The sequence below is a fragment of the Cupressus sempervirens genome, chromosome 7 (genome assembly GCF_028749045.1).
Source record: "Cupressus sempervirens isolate cs-2001-9-10 chromosome 7, ASM2874904v1, whole genome shotgun sequence".
Classification (NCBI taxonomy): domain Eukaryota; kingdom Viridiplantae; phylum Streptophyta; class Pinopsida; order Cupressales; family Cupressaceae; genus Cupressus; species Cupressus sempervirens.
In genome coordinates, this window is record NC_143124.1 from 219185802 (window position 1) to 219201311 (window position 15510).

At 37.9% G+C, this 15510-nt stretch overlaps 2 protein-coding genes across 2 annotated transcripts; both read right to left on the minus strand.

The window, feature by feature from the left end:
• Positions 1 to 4956: 4956 nt before the first annotated feature.
• Positions 4957 to 5991, minus strand: LOC149546284 (uncharacterized). The gene is made up of 3 exons (XM_089793921.1): positions 5634 to 5991; positions 5292 to 5515; positions 4957 to 5167 (listed from the first exon to the last, which is right to left on the minus strand). Exons 1-3 carry the CDS (start codon positions 5949 to 5951, stop codon positions 4957 to 4959), a joined length of 753 nt encoding a protein of 250 aa, XP_089650047.1. The 5' UTR covers positions 5952 to 5991.
• A 144-nt stretch (positions 5992 to 6135) lies between these two features.
• LOC149546285 (uncharacterized) lies at positions 6136 to 8926 on the minus strand. Its single transcript, XM_089793924.1, has 3 exons — positions 7717 to 8926; positions 6611 to 7365; positions 6136 to 6445 (listed from the first exon to the last, which is right to left on the minus strand). The coding sequence occupies exons 2-3, from the start codon at positions 7336 to 7338 to the stop codon at positions 6136 to 6138; spliced, it is 1038 nt and encodes a 345-aa protein (XP_089650050.1). The 5' UTR covers positions 7339 to 7365; positions 7717 to 8926.
• Positions 8927 to 15510: the final 6584 nt, after the last annotated feature.

The window sequence follows — 15510 nt, forward strand, 5'->3', positions numbered from 1 at the left end:
TATAAAAGACCCCTTTCCTATCTTGTTCACAAATACAATACTTGAACAAGTTGTTGGACACAAACTGTTCTCATTTATGGATGGGTTCTCTAGTTATAACTAGATATCAATCTTGGATGAGGATAAGTTGAAGACCACTTTCATTGCAGAGGATGGCGTCTATGCATATAAAAAAATGCCCTTCGGTTTGTGCAATGCACCAGCAACCTTCCAAAAAATAATTCTTCATATCTTTGATAAAATGTCCATAGGGAACTTTCGTGCATTTTTGGATGATTGGTATATCTTTAGTGGACAAGAAATGCATTTGGCAACACTCGGGGAGTGCATGGAAAGGTTTTGTTGGGCTAGGCCAGCGCTGAACCCGAAGAAGTGTAGATTCATGGTACCCTAGGGTAAGCTGTTGGGGCACATTGTATGTAAGGTAGGACTCAAAACTGATCCAGACAAGATATGTGTGATAGTGGAGATGGAAGTGCCGATTGACGTTAGTGGAGTCAAATCCTTTTTAGGACACATTGGATATTACAGGAGATTCATAAAGAACTTTTCTCAAGTTTCATGCCCCCTTGACAGGCTGTAAGAAAACGGGAATCCTATGTTTGGGCCACGGAGTAAGAAACCTCCTTTAATGAATTAAAGACTAGGTTAATAGGGGCACCAATTTTGGCATACCTGAACTTGGATAAAGAGTTTTGCGTACATGTGGACACATCTAACTTTGCAATTGGCGCAACACTTGCATGGATGGGTGATCATGGTCTGGATCATCCTATCTATTTTGCTAGCATATTGCTGTTAAGGGCGGAGAAGAACTACAACACAGCAGAGCGGGAGGCTCTAGGAATAGTTTACGCTGTACAAAAGTTCAAACGTTATCTGTTGGCAATGCCCTTCACGTTCTATGTAGATCACTAGGTGTTGATGTACTTAGTGAGCAAACCCATCATTTAGGGAAGGGTGAGTAGATGGTTGTTGCTGCTTCAGTAGTTTACATTCATCATCGTGGTACGACCGGGTAAAAGCCACATTATAGCCGATCAACTATCTCGAATCAAGTTGGGGGAGCTGTCGGAAGGAGTCAATGACGACTTTCCAGATGCACACTTATTCTGTATAGCTATCCTTCCGGAGTGGTACAAAAGCATTGACGAATATCTATCCACTTCACAATTCCCCAAGGAGATGCTACCAAGCAAACAACGGAAGTTTGCATTAAGGAGTAGATTTTTTTCGCTAATTAATGTTCTATTGTATAGAATGGGGCCAAACCAAGTATTGAGAAGATGTGTCATGGAGGAGGAAGTACAAAGTTTCCTTTGGGAAGCCCACGAAGGCCCTGCAGGAGGGCATATGGGACCGAACATGACAACAAGGAAAGTACTCTTGGCAGGGCTATGGTGGCCTACACTATACATTGATGCCAGAGAGTGGGTGGTCAGCTGTGACACACGTCAGCATGGAGGAAGACCCTTGAAATGGGATTTTATGCTGCTCAATCCATCACATGCCCAAGAGTTGTTCGAACAGTGGGGTTTAGATTTCGTAGAGCCCCTCAAGCCAAGTAGGACTCGGAGATGTCATTACGTTGTGGTAGCAACTAAGTATCTGACGAAGTGGGTGGAGGCACCAGCATTGATCAAGAACTCGTCCATAAGCATAACAAAGTTTATTTATGAGCAGATCATCATGCATTATGGCATCCCTGTTCAGTTGACTAGTGATAGGGGAGGTCACTTCATCAATCATGTGATTTGACTACTTGTGATGGAGTTCAAAATTTTTCACTCTTTGTCGAGTCTGTATTATTCGAGGGCCAACGGTGAGCCAGAGGCAACAAACAAAATCCTAGTGTTGGTCATCTACTAGTCATGTGGGGTGGGGCAAGCCGGTTGGGAAGAGAAGTTGCTATCAACACTTTGGGCATACTGCATAATGTACAATGTTACAAGACAAACAACTTTACAACTAATGTTCAGGAAAGAAGCAGTAATGTCGACATAATTTATGTTTCTAAGCCTTCAAATGGAAAATGAAAATAGACTTGGCAATATGGAAAGTCTTCGAGATAGATTGTATAGGTTGAACAAGCTAGACGAATGAAGGCTAATGGCACAGCACAAACTCGTCATAAAGCGTGGCATGATAAACATTTGAAGTAGACAAGGTTTTAGCTTGGACAGTTGGCGCTAAAGTACAATGGGCATAACGAGATTAAATCAGGGAAGTTCAAGGTGAAATGGTTAGGACCTACAAAATACGGGAAGTTGATGACAATGGAGCCATTAAGTTGTGGACTCTTGACAGACGGGAGATAGCAGATCTACTTAATGGTTTGAAATTGAAAATCTATCATTAGAGGAATGAGGGGCATAGAGTTAATAGCAATCGCCCAAAAGAGGGGAACAATTAGAAAAGAAAACGAAAAAGGGAAAAAAAATATGAAAAAAAACAAAAAAATTGAAAAAAAAGGAAAAAAGAAAGAAGAGAAGTCACAGCACTATGACTGTCACTACGCGGTGGAGTCACCGAATGGTGGTTGTCACCGGATGGTGAAGTCGCTGTCGGATAAAATAGTCACAGCACACCAAGAAAATAAAAACTACCCACAAATCACACTAAGTCATTGCACAACATGGAGAGGTAGCCATCTCACGGGTTTAGGACAATAAGTAATGCCACACGAAGAAAAGATACCTCATGATTGAAGAAAGCTGCTTGTAAAAGGAAAAAAGTAAAAACATACTGCACGTTGGGAACACACCAAGCAAGGGAGACCTCACACAGGAGAGACACTGCACGGTCACTTACGTGGGAATATATTGCACAAAGTCTACCGCACAAAACAATAGCATAGAGACAACACTCTGGATTGGCACGAATCTTGACAAGGAGAACTTTTAGTGCACGATGGGCGAGACTATTGTTCAGTGGAGGGAGGAGCACACATAGCAAAGCCATAGGAAGAGACTGCACATAGTAGGGGAGACTGCTAAGACTCACACCATGAGGAATCAAGAATTAGTAACAAATTTCTTTACTCATACAAAAGGACAAAAGAGAGATGGTTATGGACTCAGCCAGAAAGTGAATTGCTTCCTAGAGAGAAAAGTTACATATAGACTTGCCTAGTTTGAGTTCCAAAATGACCAAGAATATTGAGATATTTCCTTTAGGCATAAGAGTTGCAGGTAGTATGGACAAAGGTATAAAGCTGAGGAGACCGAGAGCATCTACAACCCTTGCCAAAGAACACACAACACCACAAACAATAATGTTCAAAGGTTTGAATGATTTGGATTGCTGGAGGTGGTGGTTCGAGAGTGTGGCAACACCAGACAACTAGGTTATTAAAGATAACTTGAGCCATGCACGTGTAATGGGTGGTACAAATGCTGATATTCTGCATCAAAGATTTTGAAGGTCCTCTTTGAGCAATAATTGAGACCTTCGATAGTGTCTCCACGAAGAGCACAATAACATACATGGACCACATGGTAATAGTTTCTTTCACACTTGCAGAATTTATGCAAGTTTTTGGCTTATCGGTAAAAGGGCATAAAGTGGAGTTGAAGGCACAAAAATTGAGCTTGGAGGTGGAAGATTTCTATATCCGGCTAATCTATTAAGATGACCTCACATAGGTAGAGAGAGAGAGTCGATTAACAAGGCTTCGCAAAGTAGGTGGATAAAGCAATCGTTTATTAGAGGTGGGCATTGGAGATGCCTGATGGGTTTGGTCAAAAGTCGGCTAACAAGCACCAGCCGTGTGTGTGACATTTCATTTTAGCAGGTCTTCTCATTGAAAACTTGCTGGGATGAAGGGTTTATGATTGGAGCACATTATTGTTAGCATTGATGTAAAAATCGCCTAGGCCTGAAAAAGTTTAATCGGGAAAAATCGGCAAAAAATTGGGGAAAAAATTGGGAACTCAAAAACCACTAAATTTTAATTAAAAAATGCGATTTTTTTACAGAATTCAATGTTTTTTTGCATCTAATGACCTAATTACTAACAATACATAAGAAACAATCATGTTTAGATATATTTCAATGCAAAAAGAGTTATTAATCGGTAAATTACTAACAAGTAAGTAGTGACAAGTTTTAAATTACTAACAACTAACAAGTTCACAACACATGAGAAGTTGTATTCTCATAAATAAAGTGACAAATGTAAAGAGTTCAAATAAGCACATCAACATGACTACAAATAAGTGCAAATGTCAAATACAGGACTACATCTTCCTCTTCCCAGTCGCTTTACTAGCGAGTGCGGGAGAGGGTAAAGCTCTAGAACTAGAACCCCGCAGGGTCTGTGCTCGTGTCCGTGTCTGTGTCTGTGTTTGTGTCTGTGCCAATGCAGGAGATGGTGTAGCTATAGAACTAGATGTCGGTAGCTCCACATTTGCTGCGCGCAAGATGTCAAGGTCCTCTGCAGTAAGCTCAATGTCATCATCCTCATCATAGCCCTCCTCGATGTCATCCAAATCGATGTCATATCTAGTTCCACCCCCTTCCTCCTCCACAGCCTCCTCCACGGCCTCCCTCTCCAAATTGGAGATGTCCTCGCGTGTAAATAAGAGAGCCTGCTCCTGTGCCATCCAATCATAATAAGGATCTATCTCATCCAAATCGATTGGCCTAGGAGGATCTTGTTGTGCCCTTTTCATGCACAATTTAAGATTATATTGCACATAGACCATGTCATTCATCCTCTTTTGAGACAACCTATTTCTCTTTTTTGTGTGGATGGCCTCAAACAAACTCCAGTTGCGCTCACAATGTGATGTGTTGCAAGGCTGTGATAGGATTCTGAGAGCAAATTTTGCAAGATTTGGATTGCTTGCACCCCAAGTGGTCCACCAAGCCATTGCATCACAAAAATTGTACAAGTTAGAAAATACTAATAGACAACAAAAAGTGAAACATAAATGTTAATTTAGCATTTGAGATTCAGAAGTTTGCAAATGTATTACCTGGGGTTTGTGTAAGCCTTGCTCTCTTGCAGAGAGGAGTGGAGAACACCTTGCCCCTTGCTGAAGTGAAGATCTCCTGCTCAGCGATGATTTTATCTCTTGTTTCCTCGCTGTTTACCATCTTTTGGACACATTCACTTAGGCCTCTGATGACCTCTCCATCAAGATCTGCATATGTACCATCAGCCCTAAAACCAAAAACCAAAAACAAATAAGTCTTGCAATTTTAGCACACACCAACACCCTACAAAAGCAAAATGAACTCAAGTCTTCGTTAACTTAAATTTGAGTAAGAATGAGCTTACGATATACCTAAAACGTGGGTTGAGGAAATATCCTGCTGCATGAATGAGTTGGTGGAGCTGATTATTCCACCTTCTATCAATGATCTGCCAAATGGGCTCATATTTGATGCTTTCCCCCTTGTAGTAATTTTTGACAAATTCTTTGGCCTTGTCCATGGCCTCATATAGTTTAGCCATTGGCATTTGGTCTCCATCAACCAAATGCAGAACTCTGACTAAATGCTCAGACACCTGCAATATAAATTTGAAATTAGTTGACAAGTTACAAAATTATTATTTGCTTGAGTTACAAACTTAGTATGTTATAAAATTGTAAGGTGTAAACTAAAACTTAAAGTTTTGTAGTTACCTTTATAATTTCATCGGCTTTATCTGCAAAATATTTATCAAACACAATCTGCACAACATTCTCTCCTTCACTCTTCTTTGAAAATGTGGAATCAAGCCATTTTTTGGAAATAAACATTTGCTTCAAAGAAACCAAATTATCAAGAATGCTTTGCAATGTCAAGAAAATTGTTGCAAACCTTGTGACGGAAGACCTGACAATTTCTTTGCCATAAGTGTGCTCTCTCATCAAGCTAAGGACCCATGGGTGATTGTATATGTATTTTGTCACCCGTCTTGCATCCTCCACAATTGGAGTGACCCACTCAAGTTCTCCCATGTCCTCCAAAAGAAGGTCAAGGACATGTGCTGCACACGGGGTCCAAGAGAGAGTGGGGTGCCTCTACTGTAGGAGTTTTCCTGCCAATTGTAAAAGCAATTACTAATTAGTTTCCAACTTCTCAAAAATATCAAACTATTAAAAATTCTTCTTGTGAAATTCACAATGCACATGCAACATAAAATTACAGTTTACCTGTTGATACATATGCAGCAGCATTGTCTGTGATGATTTGCACCACATTTTCAATGCCAATCTCTAAGACCATGTTCTCCAACATCAATGCCAATGTCTGAGCATTTTTTACCTTGCTGGAGGCATCGATTGATTTCAGGAACACCACATTATTATTACAGCAGGCCAAAAAATTAATTATGGTCTTGCTCTTCCCATCTGTCCACCTGTCAGAAAGAATGGTGCAACCAAATTTTGTCCATTCTTGTTTCTGTTCCTCAACAAATGCTTTGGCCCTCTCAACAGCAGTTCCAATAAGCCTACAAAAACAAAGTTTAGTTATGTCTTAGGTTCTTAGTAATTTTAAATTGATTTAGACTTTAGTTATCAACATTCTAATTTCTAGATAAATTAATTAAAATTTAGAACTAAGTAAAAAGTTAAAAATTAAAAGGAAATCGAGTGTAATAAAATTATTCGCTTACCTGCCACCCAACACAAAACGACAAGGGGATTTGTACCCCTTACCTACAACTGTCAACCCTGTGGCCAAAGCCTCCCAATAGGGACTGTCAACAACACTAATAGGAAGGTTGTTGAAAACCCAGAAATCTACTAGTGCATTGTCCAGTTGGTCATGCACCTCCTTATTCCATCTAGTGGCCTCTAATGAAGGTTGTGCACTAGGTGTGTGCCTCGGCACAAAATAGCTCCCTATCCCAGAAGCACCTGCTGATCCTGATGGTGCGGAAGTGCTAGGAGGTGTAGGAGTGGGAGTGGGAGCGGAACTCGTGAAAGAAAAACCACCCTGTTTGTGGATACACGGCCCACAATAAGAGCCGACCATGCTCTCAATGGCTGCCTCCTCCTCCTGAATATCAACGAAACTGCCTTGGGTCTCTGCTATGGCTGCCCTGACATGCAATTTATTCCGCTCTCTTTGCAATTTTTTTTGTTCTCTAGCTGCGAGCAAGGCATTTGTAAACCTTTTTATTTCTTCTGTTGTACTCTCACAAGGATTCGTATCATGTTTTGAGATCCCTGTGATGTGATATTTGAACCAGTAAATGCCCCCGGATATTACTTTTTCACATCGAATGCAAATCACTTTGGTTGGTTCATCAGGTGCTTCATAAGCATATTTCCATGCCTGATCTCTCGCATTCTTGGCCTGGTGCCAATGTAGCCTGAAGGGCATGGAGTCAATGGCCATTTGTGTGCCATTTAAAACTGCTGTGGGCTGCCTTATGCATACAAATTAAAAAAAAACTATAAATAAATTATAACAAGATCAAAGTTAACAATTAAACAAAGAATTCAAGCAACATTCCAATAACAGCGCCAATAAATTGAAATCCAAATAACATTCAAACAAACTAGCTGCTAGGGTTTCAAATTTTTCAAAAAAGTGCAAATTTCTAACATAAATTCGATCTAGAATGGAAAAAAATGCAAATGAATGCATTTAATCTTGCTTACATTCATCAAATGCATTCCTAACTAATTAGCAATGTATTTTTATCCATTTACATGCAAGAAAAACCAATACAATCTCTTGTAAAAATAAAAAACAAAGATTCAAATCACTTACCTAGTAACGAAGAAATCGAATCAAAAGGCCTCCAAATGCACTCGATTCCGCCTCTTGCTTGCCAAGAACTCCTCCTCTATCCTCTCCTCTCCAAAACGCCCTAAGCAATTTAAAAACCGAATGAAAAAAATATGTTTTTTCGTCACTTTATGTGACTGCGGGCGCGGGCAATTTTTTTCCAAGAAATCGCGAATTTTAGGTGACCATAACCATGGAAAGCATTCAAATAGTTGTCGATATGCCTCAAATGGTTGGAACTTTGGTCAGAAATGTGATAAAAGGAGTCAGGGAGATTGTAGGTGGATCATAGGAGCAGGTTTGGCTAGAAGTGATTGGGTTGGACATTGTGGTGATTGTGGATACCGCATTATTAGCTGATCTAGTCGTAGGTAGTCCTAGGTTCAACATGGATGTGAGTATTCTAGAGCAAGAACATCATGCACCAATAGGATAGAGCAGTTTGTTGGGCTGAGCAAGTGCATACCTGGCACGACGAGTACTTCCACTTGTAGCAAGGGGACCTTCCATTCATTCCCCTATGAGAGGACCTCCATTCGGAGGCAGTGTTGTTGGACAATGATGTCCACAAAGACATAGAGGCACCTTTTCTAGGAGAGATGGGAGAATAGAGTAGAGTAGCACCACAAGGGGAAGTAGAGACTATGGTGTAGACAAAGGTCAAAATGCCAACAGATGATAGGTACGAAGGTAGTGGAAAGAGGCAGGTTGCTTGTGGAGAGAGTGTTTGTAATGCGATGGGAGGAGAAGACTAGGGTTGAGGCTCAGGTAGTAGTAGAGAAATCTTGGGAGGAGATAGCTAGCCGACTAGCCACTTAGCAAACTGCTTGGGAAGCGGAGCGCGCAACTTTGATAGCTCATCTAGAGGTAGCCATGTAGGGTAAGAGTGTGGTGGAACAATAAGTGGCAGAGACAATGAAGGAAAAGGAGGTAATAAAGGTAGTCTATGATAAGGAGGCTGAATTAGAGGAAGTCACATTGATGCTAAAGGAGGTAGTTAAGGAGAATTCAAAGATACGAGTAGATCTGGATGTTCGCACTTAGCAGGTGTACCAGTTGCGGAGGAAACTGAACACTCCTACATTCCAACCAGCAGCTCTAGGGATGCTTTTTGCCAAATCTTCTTAGCTCATTTTTTTATACATGTATTCAACATTGTCCCTATTTTGTATTTGTTGTCAGGAGACAACTTTCTTTCTGGGGGGATGATGTTGTCGGGAATAATTGTAACCTTTGGGAATAGTTTGTAACTTTTGAGTATCGTATTAGTTAAGTGAGTAAGTTTTCTGATACCGAAGGTAGTTGGGATGCAATGGTTAAGTCACACTCCTTCGGGTACTATATGTATGTTAGCCGACTGGATGGTCCTGGCGGTGTTTCTGTAGCCAACAGAATGATTGTCGTCGGTGTTTTGTATTTTGTAGCCGACGGGTAAATAGTTTGTAGCAGACATAATGTTTGTGGCCGACGGACTCCTTTGGGAAGGTTTGGTGGATAGTATTTATATCCCGTCTGCGATCATTGTAAAGCATCTTCTACTAATTCATCTTATGAAGCATAATATATGTTTGGCATATGCGAATATAATTCTGTTGTTCGTGTTCCATTGTTTGGATGCGTTGATTTCTTTACTAGTGCGGTAAACAATGTACACTGCCTAAGCGGCATTAGATATCAATCGGAAGTGCATTATCTTATATTGTACTGTCATGAATATTAATGGAATCAGCTGTTCAGTTCTATGAAACTCAGTGTTATATTCTTTGCTTTTCTAGTATGAATTAAACTTATTTACCTGTGATGGTAAACAACATCTGATTATTTGATTAACTTATTTTCTTTTATTGTCTTTGTGACAATTCTGAGTTCATGGATTTTTGTGCCCTTGCTGAAGTATAAGGGTTTGAGTCTGGAAATTGCATTTGCAATTATCTTGCAAATTGCTGCTGAGGTATAGTAATTTGCCTATGCTTCTCTACTGTATTACATTGTGATTGGGAAGCTTATTATTGTTGAAGGAGATTGTCTAGCTTTAAATAGTTTTGTGGCTACAATTACGTTACACAACCCTGCGATTTGTGATGTGAAATGGTTGAGCATTTGGAAAGGCTATGGAAGTCACCTGTAGCAGCATTTGAGCTTCCCTTCATACCTGCGATCATCTTCTGGGGGTTTGTGTTCATCATAAAAGGCATTTGTTCAGATTTGCTGGCCCTGGATGCTAGTTAAAGGACCTGATGGAACTCTAAAATTTGGTAAATTTTACAGTCCCAAATATCATGCCAAAGGGAGACTTTTCAGATCTTACCACTACTTATGTTCAAACAATATACTGATTGAGAGAATGTTGGAGACTTGTGATTAAATATTGCTATTAATGAGCCAGATCACAAATATCAGCATCAATGTCAAAAGGAGGACTAGAAAAGATGCAATTCTTGTATTGCAACTATGCATAATAAAAGGAGAATTCAAACACACCTACCAGCATGGTATGGCAACAACATTTGCAGATCAACGCTGTTGTATTTAAATAAATCAAGTTTTTGTTAAATTATTAGCAATAGGTATTGAGATTGATTCGAGAAAAGGACTGTAGCAGGAAGCATATTTTGGTTTTACTAATCAGCACCCAAATTTCAAAGCCAACAGCAATCCATTTAATCAGATATGAAGAAATGTTTTCATTCAGTAAGGAAATAATACAATACAATAAGACTATATATGTATGTATACGTTGGCAATTAATAGAACGATACATCATGGCTTGAATAGTGACCAAATGTTGAGCACATTTCTTTTATCTGAGATACACAGGCAACAAAAGATGGTGGCAGTGGATTTGATTCTATACGAAGTACTAATTGAAATATCATTGAATTCCTACTATCGTGGATTGTAGATCACATGCTATTGATTAAACAGCAAGAAAATTTGATACATTGAGCCCAACGAAGGACAAAACACAAAGATTATTTGAACAGACTAGATTCATGAAAAAACAGAACATGGAAAGAATGACGTAATTCAATAAAAACATCACAATTCTATTATTTTAATAGGGAGTTTAGAATCTAAAATAACCAGAGATGATTTTCTATGGTAAAGGGTTTGGAATTGTTGGCTTAAAAAATATATATTCGTCTTTCAGATTGGGAATGAATGAGACATTCCCACGGGCAGCATATGAATCAATCCAGAGGCAAGAAAAAAATATTGGACGGTTGTATCAAGATGAAAAGACAGATTATTCACGGTAGTCAAGAGTCTTAGCCGCACATTGAAGTAACACTGTGAACAATGAGAATCATACGCAACATTCTTCCAAATGGAGTATGGTTGCTGTTAAGAAAAGATTGGTCTCACGATGTTCGTTCGACATTGATAACTGAAAGAAACTTGTGCACCTCATACAACAGGGCTTTCATGGAGGAACCCGTGGATTTGGTTTCTAGTTATATGTTTGATAGACAGGAATCCAAGAGTTAATAGGAAGAAGATTAAAGCCGACAACTCCAATAAGTTTATAATGAGCAAACAAAATCAATCCTCGAGCATGAAAGAATAGCGACATCCATGTTGAGGACTCCCAACGCACATGATGATGGGACGACAATCAAAACCAATATATTCATATTTGTACACGGGAATAAGCACATCTTTGGCAGCATGTGCCGTCAAAAACCCAACAACGAAGAGGTGTATCGAAGGAACTAATCCTCTTGGAGATGCTTGAAGCGAATGTGGCAGAGTTCATGTAGCCAGAAAACGAGTGCACCCAGCATACAATATTTTCAAGCTGACCATATAAGGATGATTGCGGATGTCACCCGACAAGATTGGAAGTTCTCCAAACACGGTGGAAGCCTTGACTTCATTTGTTCAATTCACCTGTTGGCACAAATAGGATGTGCAGATAACTATAGGTAAGGATGAGATGTCTATATTCAAATCTACAGCGCGTACTTTGAAGGACTCTACGATGGATTCAAACCAGTTTCCCTTATTCGATAATGGCTGGATATGAATGCATGCTCGATGACCGTGTAGAAGTCAGGAGCCAACGAATTACTTAAGTGATTGCCGATAAATGAATTGATAATGATTTTTTCGCCCAAAGATATAAATTAAGAAAGTGGAGAGGTGCGGTTAAAGATAAAATGTGTAATTATTTTTAAAAGATATACGACTCTTCATTTGAAAAGACACATTTTCCAAATAGGAGAGAGACATATAGAGAAATAAAAATGAAAGAGAAAAAGGGAATTAGAAGACACATTCGATATAAAACATTGGACATACATATATTTATTTCTTTGGCGGAATAAGGAGAAGAATACGACTCTGTAATATATTCTAATATTATATTTCAATAATTTAAAAAAGCATGTTGCTTTTTTGATTATTTAAATGACATGGGAATTAAATTGCATTTGATTGGTCTTTTATAATCATTTTTTAATTCTGTAAGTAATTTATGTTAGATAAGTGGACGAGGTCATCTATCGCATTTTAAACTCGATCATCGCAGATATTGTGAAATATTTAATTGTTATCGAATCTGTGTCCAGTTTGTCTCCTCGACCTTACGAGTTAAAATGCAATTTGGACTAGTTTAGAATTGCATATATATATTTGATCTGTCTTGTCTTGATTATTAAACTATATATGGTTCATGTGCATAGAACATCATAAAGTTGTATGTTATAATTTTCATTGTAGTTGACTTTGTTGACCGAATAAGCTAAAGCACTAGTCTTTTTATCATTTAAGTATTGGATTTATATTTGAAGTTAGAAAATTTATAACTTCCTTCCTACAAACCTCAAATCCATTATTAAAAAACTTATACAAAACATTCATTTCAGACTATCACTTAACTCCGTATTAGTTGAGTTCAAAGACCTTGCCAACCGGAAAGCTCACCAAAGCTTAATTTTTCTATAGAAAAGCCTTAAGCAGTTAGCATTTGTGGTGAAGGTCTACGTGCCTAGGTGTAGTGAAGCCTGAAGTGCAAGGGAATCAAGGTGATTCTCGTTCATTGGTCAAAATTGATTGTGGAATCCTATCAGAGAAGTGATAGGCTCTTGGATTTCTAATATGTGGTTTTGGGAACCAACGAGACTTGCAATTGTGAATTAAGGGCCTGCATTATCACTCATTGGCTGCGGTCACCTTAGAAGACCTGCAAATCTTCCATCTAGATCCACACCTAAGATTCTAGTAGCCATGTTGACTGTGGAAGTTAATCTTGAAGGCTACCACCTACCTGGTGTGAATTTATTGATGGAATTATTGTCATTGATGTCAAAGGTGCAAAGAAGAATTGTCATTGATGGTTGTACAGATATTGAGGATACTATGAGGATGATACAATATTTACTTCGTTGTGCATTTGTAACATGAAAAGAAACATCCAATATATGAAAAGATGCATGGAAAGAAATAGAGGAGATTAATATTGCTTATAGTGTGTGAACAAGAAATATATAGTGAAGTGATTATAACATTAGTAATAAAGAACATTGAGATAATAAAGAGACATATATTAATCTAAATATATACAAACACATAAATATAGTGTGGCTGTTAAAGAATGAAGAAAGACATACAGCAGCTGTGATTGCAACACCTACAAGTCCAGAAGTTAAACACATACATGTTGGAGAAGATATCAAATATTTTAGTATCCACTGTAAGTCACAGGAGTTGTGCAATGATACATTATGCACAAAAAACATTGAAGATTACTGCAGCGATACTACATCACCATAATGGCAGATAAAATAAAGAGTATTTAGTAAAAATGGCAAAGAGACATTAGCAAAAAGAAAAGCACAAATTGCGTGACGAAAATATGTGAAAATGATATTTTCTAGGAATACATAAGAAATTGACAAGTTGAAGATAATAGTTGCATCAATTTTTAAAATTGATACTACAATAATAAAATATCTGAATGCAGTGATAAAGCTAAATGAATGGTATCCAAAATTTCTAGTTTGGAAGTGTGGTAAATTAACTTTTGAAATTTCATAGATCCCCACAGTAAAATAAAAAAGAGGTTCGATATCAGATATATAGCAAACATGATGAACAATGATACTAAAGAAAACTGCAATATGGGGACAATGGAAAGGAAATTTGAATTGCATTCTTCTATTAAATATGAAATTAAACTAGCACACATAGTGATCATGATATGTACACAAAAGAACCAAGCCATCAAGCAAAATGGAAGTCCACAAGTGGAGTTTGATAATAAACATGATTTTCCATGCTATTAAGTATGAAATGAGAGGTGTGAAGAACGATGCAAACATAAGAAGAGATAAATTCAATGAGAAATCGATATATGAGCCTGGACAAAATAATTTCATCACCGTGTGAATTGAGCTATGAGGGAACATGAAACATGATTATCAAAGACAAAGAATACCTTGAAAGCATCTAACGTGTAACAACTAGATTTCCTGAGTCTTAATTAACAATGAACATACTCAAAGAAATACGACTATTACTTCAATTTCATATTTCATAGGAAGACAGTTATATCAATCATTTTCATGTGAATGAGATTTATCGTTAAAATTAGTTAGACAAAATTTTCTTAACTAGAACTTAAAACACCATCAAGGAATTTACTATAGAATTTTAAATCCACATACCAGGGAATTTGAATCGATAAATCATTGTAAGAAGACTTTTGCAATCACCCAGAATAGTTCATAAATACCACTATAACAAAATCATATTACGGCTACCATCCAATACCGCTATATCAAAATCAAATAACGATTACTATTAAAAACTACTATATAAAATTAGGGCATCGCAAACCACTGTATCAATTAGGGCATCTATTACCATTGCATCATTTAGGGCTTCTGATACTATTGTATCACTTAAGGCTTCCGATACTACCGATTCAATTAGTGCTTCTGATACCACTGATTCAATTAGGGCTTCTGATACCACTGTATCATTCCTTTTCTTCCAATTACTTAACTGTGGCAATAACTCAAGATTAGAAAATATGCTCATATTCGATATTCATATATATGAAAAACAATCCATAAATCTCTCTCTCGCATATAGGTGTAAAATATCTGTAATGATGAAATAATTCAATTAATCTTAACTTCTTTTATATACATCATAAAAGTGATAATGCCTGTTTCTGACAAACAATTGAATGTATGGCTTATCTTTGTCTGTTGTACATCCAACAACTTGGGGAGAGGTAGACATTGTCAGGGGCTTAACCACCCAACTTCAAACTATAACGTATCCCCTCACAATCTCTATCGAGAAAGGCCCTCCCTACTCAAAATTGGATTTGGAACATCTATCATCTACCGAGCAATCCTGGTATCTACACCACTCAACTTGATAGCAAGAGATTACAATGTCATGATTATGCATGACCTATTAAGTGTTTCATTACTTAGTTATTCATATCCGATTTCATTTTTGGTTCTTGCAGGTTATCTCCACCTATTCACCATTTCAATGGCTTCTTTGCCGGTGAATTCCTCAGTGTTCGTAAGATTATGAGCATTCTGATATTACTTACACCTCTTCACCAATTCTATGACATCTTGCCAATGAATTCCTCAGTGTTATAAGTATTATGATTATGTTTGGAAAATTTATAATAGCATGCCATTGATGTTGATTCACAATTAATTAGGTTTTCTATAGCTACCTTTTGAATTCATATATGATGTAAATGACAAGGATACTCGATGATCTTCAATGATCTCTGTGTAATGC

Excerpts from the sequence above, each read along its gene's own strand:
- LOC149546285 (XM_089793924.1), bottom strand. The coding sequence starts at position 7,338 with ATGGCCATTGACTCCATGCCCTTCAGGCTACATTGGCACCAGGCCAAG. Across the intron at positions 6,446-6,610 it reads CGTTTTGTGTTGGGTGGCAG|GCTTATTGGAACTGCTGTTG; the intron begins GTAAGCGAATAA and ends TTGTTTTTGTAG.
- LOC149546284 (XM_089793921.1), bottom strand. The coding sequence starts at position 5,951 with ATGGGAGAACTTGAGTGGGTCACTCCAATTGTGGAGGATGCAAGACGG. Across the intron at positions 5,516-5,633 it reads AAGCCGATGAAATTATAAAG|GTGTCTGAGCATTTAGTCAG; the intron begins GTAACTACAAAA and ends TTTATATTGCAG. Across the intron at positions 5,168-5,291 it reads TTCCTCAACCCACGTTTTAG|GGCTGATGGTACATATGCAG; the intron begins GTATATCGTAAG and ends TTTTGGTTTTAG.